The sequence below is a fragment of the Otolemur garnettii genome, unplaced genomic scaffold (genome assembly GCF_000181295.1).
Source record: "Otolemur garnettii isolate 467f Iridium unplaced genomic scaffold, OtoGar3 scaffold00025, whole genome shotgun sequence".
NCBI lineage: Eukaryota > Metazoa > Chordata > Mammalia > Primates > Galagidae > Otolemur > Otolemur garnettii.
Genome location: NW_003852420.1, coordinates 15,811,688 through 15,827,899, shown reverse-complemented (window position 1 = coordinate 15,827,899; position 16,212 = coordinate 15,811,688). Strand labels below are relative to the sequence as shown.

At 43.6% G+C, this 16,212-nt stretch overlaps 1 protein-coding gene across 1 annotated transcript in view; it reads right to left on the bottom strand.

Moving 5' to 3' along the window:
- CHMP4B (charged multivesicular body protein 4B) overlaps positions 1–16,212 on the bottom strand; it is a 58,155-nt gene that overhangs the window by 4,649 nt on the left and 37,294 nt on the right. Inside the window, exons 2-3 of the mRNA XM_003788108.3 lie at positions 2,866–3,043; positions 447–561 (exon numbers count right to left, since the gene is read on the bottom strand). Of these exons, the coding sequence (XP_003788156.1) occupies positions 447–561; positions 2,866–3,043 (293 nt within the window). The remainder of the gene's footprint in view (positions 1–446; positions 562–2,865; positions 3,044–16,212) is intronic.

Sequence of the window (16,212 nt, the reverse complement as noted above, 5' to 3'; positions counted from 1 at the left end):
GGGGCACAGTGGCTCACACCTGTAATCTTAGCACTTTTGGAGGTTGAGGTGGAAGAATCACCTGAGGTCAGGAGTTTGAAAACAGCCCAATCAACATAGTAAGATTCCATCTCGACAAAAAATAGAAAAGTAGCCAGGCATGGCGATGCCCTCCTATAGTCTCAGCTACTCAGGAGGCTAAGGCCAGGAGTCTGAAGTTGCAGTAAACTATGATGAAGCCACTGTACTCTAGCCAAGGTGACAAAGCCAAGACCCCGTTTTAGGGGTGGGGGGTAATCCAGGAATTCAGGGAGAGTTAACACCATGGTCTGTGTCCAAGTCTCTGGAAGGGTAGAATTGGGGATTTCCAAACCAAACATTCTCTGCCTGAGTGCCTTCAAGAGCACATCAAGGAACAACCTGGGTGTCACTTATGAAGCTTATGTGATCTGTATAAAACCACTCACCTCGTCAAACTCTTCTCCAAACCCTACAGGTTTTGAAATCGCTGTTGAAATCTCCTCTGCAAGTTCCTGCTGGTCAGCAATGTCCTGCATTAACTCATCAACTTTATCGATGTCCCTTTAATGAAATGGACAGATGTCATATCAATTGATTGGTCTGTGTAAAGAAGGCCTACAAGAAGGAGCAGAAACGCCACTCCACACAATCTACTTCCCAGTCCCATCCCCTATAATTACTTCCTACAAGGGATTACACGTCATTTATGGCCTTCCTCCAATACTTTAAAATATAATCACAGAATTAAAGGGATGGAAATGTCCTTAAAATATAACCTATTCCAACATCCTAAGGAAATAAGGTTTAGCAAAGTTAAATGGCACAGTCAAGGTCCCAAATGCAAATTAGTAAGCATGTCAGTTGAGAGCACAGGATTTTAACTCCTGGGCCAATAGCTCTTCTTCAAAGCCAAAGGCACCTCTGTAGGGCAAGGGGGACAGTAAAACCACAGATTACAAAATATAGCCTTGCCACCTGCCAAGTCCTTCCCATCTACTCAAATCCACTCATGAATCCTCTACTAGCCAAAAAGGAAAGGCAAATGTGCAGAATTGTTTTCTATACACTGTCAATCGTACAAACATACATATTCCACAGAGTATATACTCATATACTTCAATGCTTGCAGTGTCTATGAGATGTGCTCTGTGCTAGGCATCTGGGAAAATACAGAAATGAAGCAGATGCGGACTTCACTCACACAGCTCAGCCCAATGAACATGCACCCCAGGTAACACTTCACTGACCTGAAGGCTACCTTTCCTGCAACTCCCCCACCATTTCTAAACCAGCATCAACAAACTTTTTCGGCAAAGGGCCAGATAGTAAAAACTTTAGAATTTATGGCCATCAGTCTCTACTGCAAATATTCATCCTTGCTTTATAGTACAAAAGCAGCCACAGACAATATGTAAATTAATGGGCATGGCTGTATTTCAATAAAACTTTATTTGTAAAAATAAATGGCAGGCCCACAGGCTGTATTTTGCCAACTCCTAGCACAAGTTGAATACCCTAAAGGAAGCAAAAAGGTCTCCAAGCACCTGTAAATATATGCCATCAAATCTGAGCACTAAAACAAATGAAGGATTTTGGTCACGGGAGAGGTCCACATTCAGAGTCTAGTTACCCTGTCCGTTAGTTATAATTATATTAGTTATAATTATAACAAGCTAAGTTATCTAGTTTCTTAGGCCACTGCTCATGAAAAGTAGCCATATATGGCTTGGCGCCCGTAGCACCAGCCACATACACCGAGGGTGGCCGGTTCGAACCTGGCCCAGGCCAGCTAAAACAATACAACAACAACAAAAACAACAAAAATAGCTGGGCATTGTGGTGGGCGCCTACAGTCCGCCACAATGAGAGGCTGAGGCAAGAGAATCACTTAAGCCCAAGAGTTGGAGGTTGCTGTGGGCTGTGATGCCACCACACTACTCTCTTGAGGGCAACATAATAACACCCTGTCTCAAAAAAAAAAGAAAAGAGAAATAGCCATATAGAAGAGGGAGGACTGCTCAGGGCAAGCACATTATAAAAACAATGTTCTTAACCTGAGGGCAAGGGAGAAGGCAAAAAATTCCATCAAAAGCAGACATAAGAGGGGAGGATGGATGGAAGGAGGGTAGTTGGTGGGACCACCCCTATGGTGCATCTTACAAGGGTACATGTGAGATTACTAGGTGTAGAATATAAATGTCTTAATACAATAACTAAGAAAAAGCTGTGAAGGCTATGTTAACCAGTTTGATGAAAATATTTCAAATTGTATATAAAACCAGCACATTGTACCCCATGACTACATTAATGTACACAGCTATGTTTTAATAAAGAAGAAAAAAAACAGACATAAGAATAAACCCATTGCCCTTGGATATACCACAAATTTCAAGGTCCCTGAAAGCATCAGGAAAAAGTATGGACACTGACTCTAACTGCAGCTCTATCCAAGCTCCCATATAACTCAGATCAAGTCGACTTTCTTCTCTGGGACACAGTTTCCCCACCTTGATAATCAGAGGCCTGGATAAGAGGACTTTCCAAGGACCTTGCCAGCTTTAAACTATGCTCATCACAAAAACTCTGAATAACCTCGAAAATATTTTTTCATGCCATGAGATCTATTTCCAAAGGCAGCAGAGCATATCATCTATTTTATGAGAAATTCCCCAAAAGAATACAAATTAAAACACTCAGGTGCTTGACTGGGTGAGTCAAGGGATCCGTCCACCCAATCAACATAGTAAGATTCCATCTCTACAAAAGAGATGCCTGGGCACGAGGCATTCCAGGGCACAAGATATTCTAGGACAAGCACCATCCTGCCTTGCAAATGCCTCCCCCCAGCAACAGGTGGACACGTACATGTTGTCGTGGGCCGCCTTCATGGCCTTGGCAGCATAGCCCATGTTCTTGAGCACCTCGGTGTTGGTATTGGCGTTCTCTAGGGCCTCCCGCTGGAACTCAATGGTTGACAATGTGCCATCAATCTGTGCCAGCTGCTTCTCATACCTCTTCTTGCGCTTCAGTGCCTGGAGGGCCGCTGCATGGGTGAGAAAACAGGGTTTTAGAGAGCCCAGACACAGGGTGATGTCCTAGTGTTCACTTGAGGCTACTCCCCAGTTCTAACCAGATACACCTCCGTTGTTGCTTCCACTGTAGTAGAGGGTTAATAATCTCTTCTACACAAAGAACATTCTCAATTTACTAAGAAAACTATACAAAATTAACATGCCTCAAAACACAGCCAGTACACAAAGACATAAGCAAAAGGTAAATACACACACACAGGGACCCAGAGCACTTTAAAGTCAAACTGCCTTAGGTTCAAACCCCAGGTGACAGACTTAGGTGAACTATTAGCTTCTCTAGTAGGGTCGCTGTGAGGAGTAAATGATACAAAGTATGAAAACACTCTCCTACCCCTAAAAAGGGCTTTATTTTATGTATTTATTTTTAAGAGATAGGGTCTCACTCTGTCACTCAGGCTGGAGGGCTGTGGAATGATCACAGCTTACTGCAACCTCAGACTTCTGGGCTCAAGTAATCCTCTGCCTCTGCCTCCTAAAGTGCCAGGATTACAGGCCTGAGCCACTGTGCCCAATCTGATCTAATTATTTATTATAAACCAAACTTTTTTTTTTTTTTTAAAGAAATAGTCTCAAGTTATTGCCCTTGGTAGAGTGCCATGGCATCACAGCTCACAGCAACCTCCAACTCCTGGGCTTAGGCGATTCTCTTGCCTCAGCCTCCTGAGTAGCTGGGACTACAGGTGCCTGCCACAACACTCGGCTATTTTTTGTTGCAGTTTGGCTGGGGCCGGGTTTGAACCTGCCCCTCTTGGTATAGGGGGCCAGAGCCCTACCCACTGAGCCACAGGTGCCACCCTATAAAGCAAACTTTAAAGTACCATTTTATGCCAACTAAATTACAAAAATAGTAACTATACCAAATATCAGATCAGTCTGGGTTAAAATGCTATATTGCACACCAAGTTAACAACTCTGTAAATTATTTCAATGCTTCTGAAAAGTAGCACGGCAACAAACAGCAACTGCCATGATAATATTCTTACCTTCTGACCCAGTAATCTCATACTGGTCTTTGCTTTATTCAAAAGCAAAAAGCCTCATGCCTAAAGATGGCTACTACAGCAGTCTCCATCATACTGCCAAGAATATAAAATGTCAGGACCCTCGAAATTTATTGTGCCAAGGGGGGCACAGTTAAGATCTGAGGACTTGAGTTATATAACATACTTACAATTCTGCTTCTTAAATTATAGTTTACTTCTCTTCCTCATTGTTCTTTCGTTTTTTGTTTTGTTTTTGAGCCAGAGCCTCAAGCTGTCACCCTGGGTAGAGTGCCATGGCATCACAGCTCACAGCAACCTCCAACTCCTGGGCTCAAGGGATTCTCTTGCCTCCATCTCCCAAGTAGCTGGGACCACAGGTACTCGCCACAACACCCGGCATTTTTTGGTTGCAGCCATCATTGTTGTTTGGCGGGCCCAGGCTGGATTCGAACCTGCCAAGTCAGAAGTATGCAGCTGGTGCCTTAGCTGCTTGAGCCACAGGCGCCAAGCCTTCCTCATTGTTCTTATTCTATAAATGAATAAGAGACCAGGCCGCCCCTCCACCCCGGACCTTTCAATCACTGATCTTTGTTATAACTGCCTCCTTTTCTGTCTTGCACCTAACTCAGAACAGATGGTACAAAAGACCCCATGATGGCTACATCTTCAGTGTGGAATGTTAAGTATATATTTCCTGAAAGAAAAAGACCACCTTAACTAATCAGATCGCTGCAACTATGGATTGTTGTATAGCCTTGTATAGAAAGATGTTGAAATTCTGTTAAGCTTCGCTAAGTTTTATCTGTATCAGTAAGTGATCCTAAACTTCTACACTTTGGAACACTGACTTCCATTCCTGTGCCCGCAGGGTGGCCTGTACTCAACTTTGTGCTTGAATACCCTTTTTAATCTGGATCCAGACCCTTTCGATGATTTTAGGTTGATAATAGAAAACAACATAAACTAAAAGGACAAACTCCTTGTCACTGACAAATCTAGAGTCTGACCATTTGGTAGGCCAATGACATCCATCATCTATCTTAGCCTCCTAGCATCTCCTTTTAAGGCCCAATCAAGGTAAGCAATTTGACCAAGGTGTATTTGTAGCAGAGCTGGGGCTAAAACCACATCTCACTACTCAAAACACAGACTTCCTTCCCCTTCCCCTTACTGTCTCAAGTCCCCTCTTTTCAGGTACACTGAAAAGTATCTCTAGCACGTATCTTAACATGGTGTTGGGGCTCAGGACAACCTTAAATATGGTTGTAGGACTAAAATATAATTCTTGGCATAGTTTGAGAAGAGCAAAGGCCCCCCCATGTATTGGATTAAGGAAAATCTTGAGTTCCTTTGGAAGAAGTTCCAGGGAGATGCTTGGCTAGCCTTAAAAAGTGAAAGGGCAACCTAAAGAGAACAATGATCAACCCCACCCCCCAAGCCAGGTGTTTTGGTTCTCTACAGAAACTAAACAATGATATCTTAACATACACTCTTGAGTTTTCTTGAGTTTTTCAGAAATCTAGACCAGATGAAAAATGTAGATAAGGAGGAACTGAGGAACTGTATTCTAACTACCATTCTTGGTTCTAAATTTCCCCCTGAGAGGCCCTCCATAGCCATCTTAACATTCCTTTCCAGGGATGCAAGAATCTCTGAATCCACCCATCACCACCTCCATCGCCATATACACTTCAGGATATGCCATTTTTCGGGCCAAACCAATATATAACTTCATGTATTGATTTGTAATTCTCCTCACCTGAAATGTACCTCTGCCTTAAAAGCCCCAAGCTTGTAAGCCATCGAGGAGTTCAGGTTTTAAGTGTTAGCTGCCCTTCTCTTTACATGGCACCCTGCAAGTAAAGCCTATTTTTCTCCTACTGCAACTCTTGACTTCAGTGTCTGGCTTTACCTTGATGGTGGGTGGACCCCAGTTTGGTTCAGTAACACTGGTTATTCTAAGAAACTGCAGACGTAGAAGTAGCTCCAAAATGCTGTTCTTTTGTTTTGTTTTGTTTTTTTGAGACAGAGCCTCAAGCTATCCCCCTAGGTAGAGTGCTCTGGCATCACAGCTCACAGCACCCTCCAACTCCTGGGCTCAAGCGAGTCTCTTGCCTCAGCCTCCCAAGTAGCTGGGACCACAGGCGCCCGCCACAACGCCCGGCTATTTTTTGGTTGCAGCCGTCATTGTTGTTTGGCGGGCCCAGGCTGGATTCAAACTCACCACCTTAGGTGTATGTGGCTGGCGCCTTAGCCCCTTGAGCCACAGGCGCCAAGCCAGGCTGTTCTTTTGTAAAAGAAATTTACATATATAACATAATCTAGACTTAAAAGTACCTGTATCAGGAAAGTGGCTGCTCCAGAAACTTCTATTATCTGACTTTTTTATCTGCATATCTGCATAACAACGCAAGTTTTACTCACCATACAATTCCTCCCCTCATGCGCCCGTAACTTGTGCCCATAACTTAAGTGTTGCCATCATCTCCCAGAAGCTCTAAGCTCCTATTCCTTTCTGTAGCTCAGGATGCTATATAACCTTTGGTCATCTGATCCTCCCTCAAGCCTCATACTTTGTGGGACTTCCCTAACTAGGTATGTAACTAAGTATGGTTTTTCTCCTGTTAATCAATGTTACATCAATTTAATTCTGGGAAGCCTTTTTTTTTTTTTTTTTTTTGGCTTTTCTACCATGAGCATCAAAGCCAGGAAGGAGGCTCAGGGAGCCACACAGATTCAGACAGAAGGAATGGCTGGGATGGCTAGGTCAGGGAAGCTGACCATAACTCCCTTTGCCATAGACAAAAACGTCAAGAGGAAAGATGACCCAGGAGAGTCCCAAGTGCTCAGGGCTAGACCTGCTTCCTGTGACTTCCTTGGTGTTGTGCTGCTTACCCCAACACACCCTAATCACCAAGTGGTTCTTAAGCCTCCACTAGGCAGAGGCCAATGTCCCACAGGTACCCCTTTCTCAGGTCCCCTCCAGCCATCCTCAGCACCCAAGATTCACCAAGGCCTTCTGAGAACCTGCTGCCAGGTAACCAAGAAGGGGGCAGTCCCATCCACCTCCTAATTTCATTTACTTCTCCAGCACCCACTCATAAGGCAGAGATCCGGCTCGGTGCCTGTGGCTCAAGCGGCTAAGGCGCCAGCCACATACACCTAAGGTGGCGGGTTCGAATCCCCAGCCCGGGCCCGCCAAACAACAATGATGGCTGCAACCAAAAAATGGCCGGGCGCTGTGGCGGGCGCCTGTAGTCCCAGCTACTTGGGAGGCTGAGGCAGGAGACTCGCTTGAGCCCAGGAGTTGGAGGTTGCTGTGAGCGGTGATGCCACAGCACTCTACCCAGGGGGTCAGCTTAAGGCTCCATCTCAAAAAAAAAAAAAAAAAAAAAAAAGGCAGAGATCCCAGATCCCATTTGAACAAGGAGACTGGGGGTCAGAAAGGCATGTGAGGAGGGGAAGACTCAACTAGAGGTCTACATAACCTCCAGCCTTCCACTCTTCCCCACCACAGGCTCACAATGGTAACAAGTGCCTCTGAGACAGTTCTCAAACACTAAGATGACAGAGCTGCCCTGATTTTCAGGACCCTGATAAAATGTTTCTGAAACTGATTTTATTCAGTTAGGTAATTCTAATTTTTTAAACTAAAATTTTCCATTTGTTCATGTCCTCTACAAAAAATAAAAATAAAATAAGATTATCTCCCTATTAACATAGATTTAGAATTGCTTTATCTTTTTTTCTAATACATTTTTCAATCGAGAGTGACTCCTTATATGCCAATTCTAAATTTCTCTGGCTGCCACCTCCACTTCTAAAAATCCCCCAAGCAAAAAATTATCTGGAAGTAAAAAGTAAGCAAGAGACACCTTCCCCACATGAATTAAATAAAATTCACGTACTTCATCTTTGCAGACCAACATCCAGCACAATGACTGGCACACAGTAAGTGCTGGATATGTATTAAATTGAATCTCTGAGTTCATCTGTTTTATAAGGTTTTCATATATTCCATGCAGGTACCTTCACATAGGACACATCTCTATTTTATCTCTTGTGTACCTCTGATGTAGAAGAGAAATGATAACATCTTGTTAAAAGTTTGGCAGGATCCTCTCCCTGAATTCCTCCTGTCCCACAAAACAGGAACTTCTAGCAAGAACCCTGCTGTGAGGTGTGTCCTCTCTTGAGACTGTGGGAAAGTGTCCAAAGCAAATAGCTTGGCCCCCAGGTCTCCCTCTCCTACCTGCAGGGTTCACACAGCCTCTTCCTCCCGCCATGCAGTGATCTCAGACTGCATCTAGCAGGCGTCTAGCAGGTGTGATTTTTTTTTTTTTTTTTACCCAAATCTAACTTCTATGTTTCTCAACTCTCTCCAAAAAGAAAGGCTACATGATTAATTTTCCCCCTTAGAATCTCCCAACATGCTTCATGAATAAAGTAACCTTGAAAATAAACATGGGGTCAGCATCTGGGCTACAGGAATGCATGTAGACATAAATATTCACAGTACCTGAACCATCTCCAATATCTTATAAACACATGGCACAGTGCTGCACAGTACAGCTTTGGGCAAAGTAAAGGCTTAAGAGGAACCAGAGTGCTTCACAAGGGAAATGGCACTCTTCCTGAATACCACTACCTCTTTTTTTTTTTTCTTTGAGACAGAGTTTCACTCTGTTACCCTGGGTAGAGCACTGTGGTATCATAGCTCACAGCAACCTCGAACTCAGTAGCCAGAACCACAGGTGCCTGCTATAATGCCCAGCTAGTTTTTCTACTTTTAGTAGAGATGGGGTCTCACTTTTACTCAGGCTGGTCTTGAACTCCTGAGCTCAGGCGATTAGTCTGCCTTGGCCTCCCAGAGTGCTAGGAATACAGGCATGACCCATCACGCCCTTAAAGTAAAACTTCCTCCATCCCAACCTTATTTCTAAAAACAGAAATTTGCTTCTGTATGCAGCCAAAGTCTAAAGCTGCAGTCCTCAACCCTAGGCCGAGGACCAGGCTACACAGCAGGTGATGAGCAGAAGGCAAGTGAAGCTTCATCTGTATTTACAGCAGCCACCCACCTCCCACATCACCCAAGCTCTGTCCTATCAGATAAGTGGCATAGGAGTGTGGGAACCCTACTGTAAACTGCATATGCAAGGAATCTGGGTTGCACGCTCCTTATATGAATCTAATGCCTGATGATCTGAGGTGAAGATATAATGTGCTTGAATCACCCCCTCAATCTATGGAAAAATGGGCTTCCATGAAACCAGCCCCTGGTGCTAAAAAGGTTGAGAAGAGGGGACTAAAGGGCCACCTAATGCTTATATAAATATACACTGGCTCTTAACATCTCTTTTTTTTAAATAGCTAAATGTACCTTTGTTTACAAAATACTCATTACCAAATTTTACAAATTCTGTATGTATCGGCCACTTCTTTGTAAAGTCATTTGTTCATGTGAATTGCTTCCACCTTTTGACTATCATGAACAATACGCTACTGTAAACATTCATGTACAACTTTCTGTGTGGATGTGTTTTTATTTCTCTTGTGTATGTACACAGGAGTGGCACTGCTAGGTCACATGGTAATTCTCTAACTTTTTGAAGAAGTGCTGAACCGTTTTCTATTGCAGCAATACCATTTTACATTCCCACTAGCAATGTATGTGGCTCCTAATGTCTTGCCTTAACTTCTCCAAATGCCTGATGGCTGGATTAAAAAAACAAGTACTGGGTAAAGAGGAACTGTTCATCTAAATCAAATATTTAAGAATGAGGCGTCCAAAGAAATCCCTTTTCTGCCAAAGAACCCTCCAGTGTCATTTATAATTTATAACACAATGGCTTTGACAACTGAAATCTAACCCAAGCTAAGAGAAGTTTGAGAGGTTGCTTTTAGATGGGAAAAAAATAGTCCTTGGAATCTCCATATTTAATTATGCCTTTGCTAGTTCCAAGAGAGTAATTACAGCGGCAATTACAGAATCTAATAACCGGCTTTATCGGCTCTGAAAGCCGAAGCAAAAACAACTCTAACCATGTTGAAATAAACATTGGTCTCCAGACATTTGCTTCATTAGACCCTCCAAACAGCTATTAAGAGGAAAGATACAAAAGAGATACCCTAAGCAACAGAGATACTAGCTGAAAAGAAATTTCATCCAGGACTGGAAACTCTTTTTGCAAGGCGACTGTTAGACTACAGAAATCATCTTCAGAGAATGAATCAGTTCAATACAACTGATAGGAAGTTCCTTTCTTCTAGATAAACTCGATTTCTCTTTGAAAAGTTGCAGAGGACAAGTATGCTTGTCCCAGATCGGGGGGGTGGGGTGGGGGGTGTTTCAATATGGGGCAAATAGCCCAGGGCATATTAACAGATGCTAAGAAGTCATAACCTATTACTAGTATTGAGAGATTTGGGCATGACGGGGAAGAAGAGCCCAATAATACACTCTCACTAAACAAATGGCTATAGTCCTTTTGAAGACCGAAGAGTCCACCGTTGAGATCATCTAGTAGAAAGTACAGTGCTGGGAGGGAAGAAGAGAGCCTCTGCTTTCCCACTCACAGCAAACACAAACATGCTCCAGAAGACATTTAGACATAAATGCAACCCCAGGACTCTAGTCAGCCAGGTTGAGCCAGAAGTTCGAGACCAGCCTGAGCAAGAGTGAGACCCCCCGTCCCTACTAAAAATAGAAAAAATAGCTGGGCATTGTGGCAGGCACCCGGAGCAGCACCTACTCAGGAGCCTAAGGCAGGAGGATCGCTTGAGCCCAAGAGTTTGAGGTTGCTGTGAGCTGTGACGCCACAGCACTCTACCCAGGGCAACAGAGACTCCGTCTCAAAAAAAAAAAAAAAAAAAAAAGAATCCATCATCCTGTAGGGATGGTTACTAGTAACCATCCTTGCATCACATAGCATCAGAGATCCCACCAAACCTTACTCAAATTAAGAGCTACAATCTTGGTATCAGGAGCAAAGGAGATTAAAAGGACTATCATTAGAAGTCAAATCCCTGTCATTAGATAACTGAAAAAAAATGATACCTAGAAAAGGTGGCACAGCTTACCAGGACCCCAGAGAGAGTCCGTGAACTAGAACCCAGGGCTCCAGACCAGGGCTCTTTCTACCACCTCAAGTCTGTTATCTCTAAATTAAGTTAGTACAATTACATTTTATTTTATTTTATTTTATTGAGACAGAGTCTTGCTCTTTTCCCTGGGCTAGAGTGCTATAATGTCAGTCTAGCTCACAGCAACCTCAAACTCCTGGGTTCAAACGATCCTCCTGTCTCTCCCAAGCAGCTGGGCCCACAGATGTACATCACAATGCCTGGCTAAATTTTCTATTTTTAGTAGAGATGGAGTCTTACTTTTGATTAGGCTGGTTTCAAACTCCTGGCTCAAGCAATCCACTCACCTAAGCCTTCAGAAGTGCCAGGATTACAGGCATGAACTACCACATTCATCTTTAAGTTTCTATAAATAAACCAGCAGTTTGCCCTGCCACAAGGAAAACAGTCTGCCTAATGCTCTAACATCCGATTTCCAAACTCTGCCCATTGCAAACTCAATTTAAAAGCTCATGCTAGCCTTGCTCAGTGGTTCAGTCCTAACACTATGGGAGGCCGAGATGAGTAAACTGCTTGAACTCAGGAGACCCACCTGAGTAAGACCCCATTTCTACTAAAAACAGAAAAATTGGGCGGCACTTGTGGCTCAAAAGGGTAGGATGCTGGCCCAATATGCCGGGGATGGCGGGTTCAAACCCAGCCCCGGCCAAAAAATAAAATAATAACAATAATAATAGAAAAATTAGCCGGGTTTGATGGCATACACCTGTAGCCCCAGCTACTCAAGAGGCTCACTTGAGCCTAAGAGTTTGAGGTTGCTGTGAGCTGTTATGCCACAGCCCTCTACAAAGTGAGACTGTCTCCAAAAAAAAATCTAGTACTGACACATGAAAGAACCGGGACGTCCAGGATACAATTATAAGAGGGACTCTGGGTGGCTCCTGTGGCTTAGTGGGATCAGCCCCATATACCACGGGTGGTGGGTTCGAACCCAGCCCCGGAGAAACTGCAACAAAAAATAGCCAGGCATTGCAACGGGCACCTGTAGTCCCAGCTACTCGGGAGGCTGAGGCAGAGAATCCCCTAAGCCCAGAAGTTAGAGGTTGCTGTGAGCTGTGATGCCATATCACTCTACCAAGAGTGATAAAGTGAGACTTTGTCTCTTAAAAAAAAAAAAAGAAAGAAAGAAAGAACAGGAAAGTTACCAACTTGCTCTCCTTAACCCCCAGTTAGAAGAAAAAGAAAAAAAAATGGAAAAGAGGTGCTAATCTGCCTGGTTTGAGAGTATCTTCACCAAATGAGTGCCCTTGACAGTTCTGAAGATAAGACAGAGCTAGGCTCTCATTTCCCTTCCCTATATAAAGGTGGCTGGGGCATCATGGACCTAAAGGACCTACAGAAAGTTCTCAGAAACCAAAATGCACCTTGGAAACCTAGACAGAAACTGTTCTGTGTCTATCATTGCTCAGTGTCCCCTACTCACCAGCAGGACAGAGGGCCTCATCCTGCAAAAGCCTTGGAATGTTATCCCTGACTTTTCTGTATTTACCCTACACATAGCAGCATTCAGGCTAGAGGTGCAGATAGCATTTTTCAGAGCAGCCTCCTTCTCTGTAATGTATCTCCCTATTCCCCTAATTTGCTCTCTAAGGCCTGGAGCTAATGCACTCCATTTGGAGATGGTAAAATAAGTACTTGTGTCTGACCAGGAAATCACAGTCTGAAACCCTGCTGACTTCATCAGCAAATACACAGGGAGTGCAGTAGTCACTGCAAGGGAAAATCTAAAGAGAAAGAAAGGAGTCCTTTATCTGTTCAATATGGACAAAGATGAAAGAAATAAGCCCCACGTACAAGTGTGTTCTATAAAAGGCATGATAAAATACCTGCACAGTCAAATAAGCTTAGGAAGTGCTCAGTCACATTTAGTGCCAATAGTCATTTAGGGAGTCCAGTTGTCCAACTTTTAACAGTTTCAGTTCTACCATCAAGTAACCTTAAGCAGGGCTGGGCACAGTGGCTCATGCCTGTAATCCTAGCACTCTGTGAGGCTGTGGTGGGTAGATCACCAGAACTCACGAGTTCAAGACCAGCCTGAGCAGGAGTGAGACCCTGTCTCTAAAAAATAGCTGGGTGTTGTGGCAGGTGCCTATAGTCCCAGCTACTTGGAAGGCTGAGGCAAGAGGATCACTTGAGCCCAAGAGTTTGAGGTTGCTGAGAGCTATCCATGGCATTCTGCCATTTAGCCAATGCTCGTTGGCTCTTCCTGTCAACTCTGTGGGGTAGGTATTAATGTTACTGTCTCACTTGAAAGATCAGGATATTGAGGCTCAAAGAGTTTACCACTTATCCAAATCATACAGTTAGGTAGTGACAGGCCCAGATCAAAGCTAGGCTGCCTATTTGCAAAGGGTATGTTCTTTCTCCATGGAGGAACACCTACCCTGCACTAAGCAGGACACTAGGTCTACTTCTGCCTGAGCCTGGGGATGTGACAGCCTCCAGTGCCTTCCCCATCCCAGATTCCACAAGCCAGCAGTCTGGTATAAAAAGCATCCAGGGGACAGCCCAGTCTGCCCAGAAACTGGTAAGCCATGAGGTTAGGCAGTGAAAGTCTCTGACTAGGGAAAAAAAATTAATAGATTTTTAATTAGTTAAAGATGTATATGATAAAATCCAACCATTTTATCATCCCTTCTATACTTAGGTTGATAACTCTACATAATTGAAGAGTTTGTGGGGAGTTTTTCTGTGTGTGTGTGTGTGTGTGGTTTTGTTTGTTTGTTTAAGTCAGAGTTTAGACAAACTCGGTAGAGTGCCATGGTGTCACAGCTCACAGCAACCTCCAACTCTTGGGCTTAAGCGATTTTCTTACCTCAGCCTCCCAATGTAGCTGAGACTACAGGCACCCACCACAACACCTGGCTATTTTTTTTTGTTGTTGTTGTTGTTGCACTTGTCATTGTTGTTTAGCTGGCCCGGGCTGGGTTTGAACCCACCAGCCTTGGTGCATGTGGCTGGCACTATAACTACTGTGCTATGGGCACTGAGCCTTTTTCTCTGTGTTTTAAAGAATAAATGTCTTCTTCCCTCCTGTCTATCCTGTTTCTTCTCTCCCTATGGAAACCATATGCTCCTCAAGAGTGGAATGTAGGCTGGGCACAGTAGCTCTCACTTGTAATCCTAGCACTCTGGAAGGCTAAAGGCAGGAGGATTTCTTGATATTAGAAGTTCAAGACTAGCCTCAGCAAGAGCAAGACCCTGTCTCTATAAAAAAAACATAAATGATCAGAGGTAACAGATGAGGAGGAATCCAAGCCAGGTGCCTGAACAAATAATGCTCCTCCTACTACTCTAAGAGAAACGTGTGTCTAGACAGAACCTGCAAAACAGATCCTGGATCTGGCTTCTAGTCCTGCCTTTGTCATGACTAAACTATGTTGTTGATCAAGGCCCATCAATTTTAGGGCCTCAGATTCCTAGCAAAGATATGGAAAGGGTGGATTTGGTTCTCAAACTATTTTGTTGCTAAAGCAACAAAATAATTTTATAGTTGGGGGTCACCACAACATGAGAAGCTGTATTAAAAGGTCACAGTATATGGGGAGGAGGGAGGGAGAAGGGAGGGGGGAATGGGTGGAGGGAGGGGGTTTGGAGGGATCACTTCTGAGGTTTATCTTATAGGGGTACAAGTGAATCTTTCTAAGAGTAGAATGTGAACGTTTTAAAACAATAACTGAGAAAATGACATGAAGGCTGTGTTGACCAGTTTGATGGAAGTATTTCAGATTGCATGTGAAAACCCCACACTGTACCCCAGAAGTGCATTAATGTACATAGTTACCATTCAATAAAAAAAAAAAAAAGAAAAAGAAAAAGAAAACATCACCTATGGGAGAAAAAAAAAAAGGTCACAGTATTAGGAAGGTTGAGAACCACTAGATTAGATGGTCTCTCTAGGACTCAGGTGTAACCAACCTTTTTTCCCCTTTGCCTGCATGCTGGAAGAATAAGAGTTGTCTCAGGCCATACATTAAACATACAAACACTAACTAAAGCTCATTAGCCAAAAAAAAAAAAAAAAGTCCACGCATACTTTTCATGATATAAGACAACACAGGTAAGCAAAGAAAGTCCTCACAAAATCAGCATGCAGCTCACAGCTGCAGATTGGACATGCTTGCCTAGGTCTTCCTTCAGCTCCAACAAACTGAACAAACTTCCAGTAACTGGGTTGAAACAAACACAAGAGGCTTTTTTCTGGTGGACTCTGTGTGATCCTGAAAATGTAATAGCCATACACTCCCATTTCCTGAGTATTTTACATGATCAAGTTCTTCTTGCCCAATGAAATGAGCAGTTTCTCTGTTTTCACAAACTGAGTTATAGAAAGATCAGAGATTCTCTTTAGCCTCTGAACCTGGCTGCTCTGGCTGGATTCAATGTCTGTCACAAATGTCACTCAGGAAGCAGAGGTAATTGTGGTTAGAATGTGAACCCAGACACCCTCATCCTCCATCTCCTCACAAGTTCTATCACTGCTGCCCTCCTCTCTCTGTTACTCCTCTCTCCTGACAGCCCTGGGAGAAGGGAAGAGTTAACCCCCTGCCTCCACAGCCATTTTTCCCTCAGCATTCTTCCTAGGACCTTTCCCTCTTCTTCTCAATTCCTAATGGTTGGAGCTTAAACCTTGATCCTGGATTCTTCTTTTCACATGTGCTTACAGGAGTTAACACCTGTTCAGAGCCTTGTATATTGTTTTTTCATTCTGAAAATGCAGAATTAAGGCTGAGGCAGGTAGATTACCTGAGCTCACAAGTTCAAGACCAGCCTGAGAAAGAGCAAGGCTCTTTAGATAGAGCAAGTTCTCTATTTTTAGAGACCACATCTCTAAAAATAGCCAGGCATTGTGGCAGGGGCCTGTAGTCCCAGCTACTCAGGAGGCTGAGGCAAGTGAATTGCTTGAGCCCAAGAGTTTGAAGTTGCTGTGAGCTATGACACCATGACATTCTACCAAGGGCTACAAAGTGAGACAATGTCTCAAAAAAAAAAAA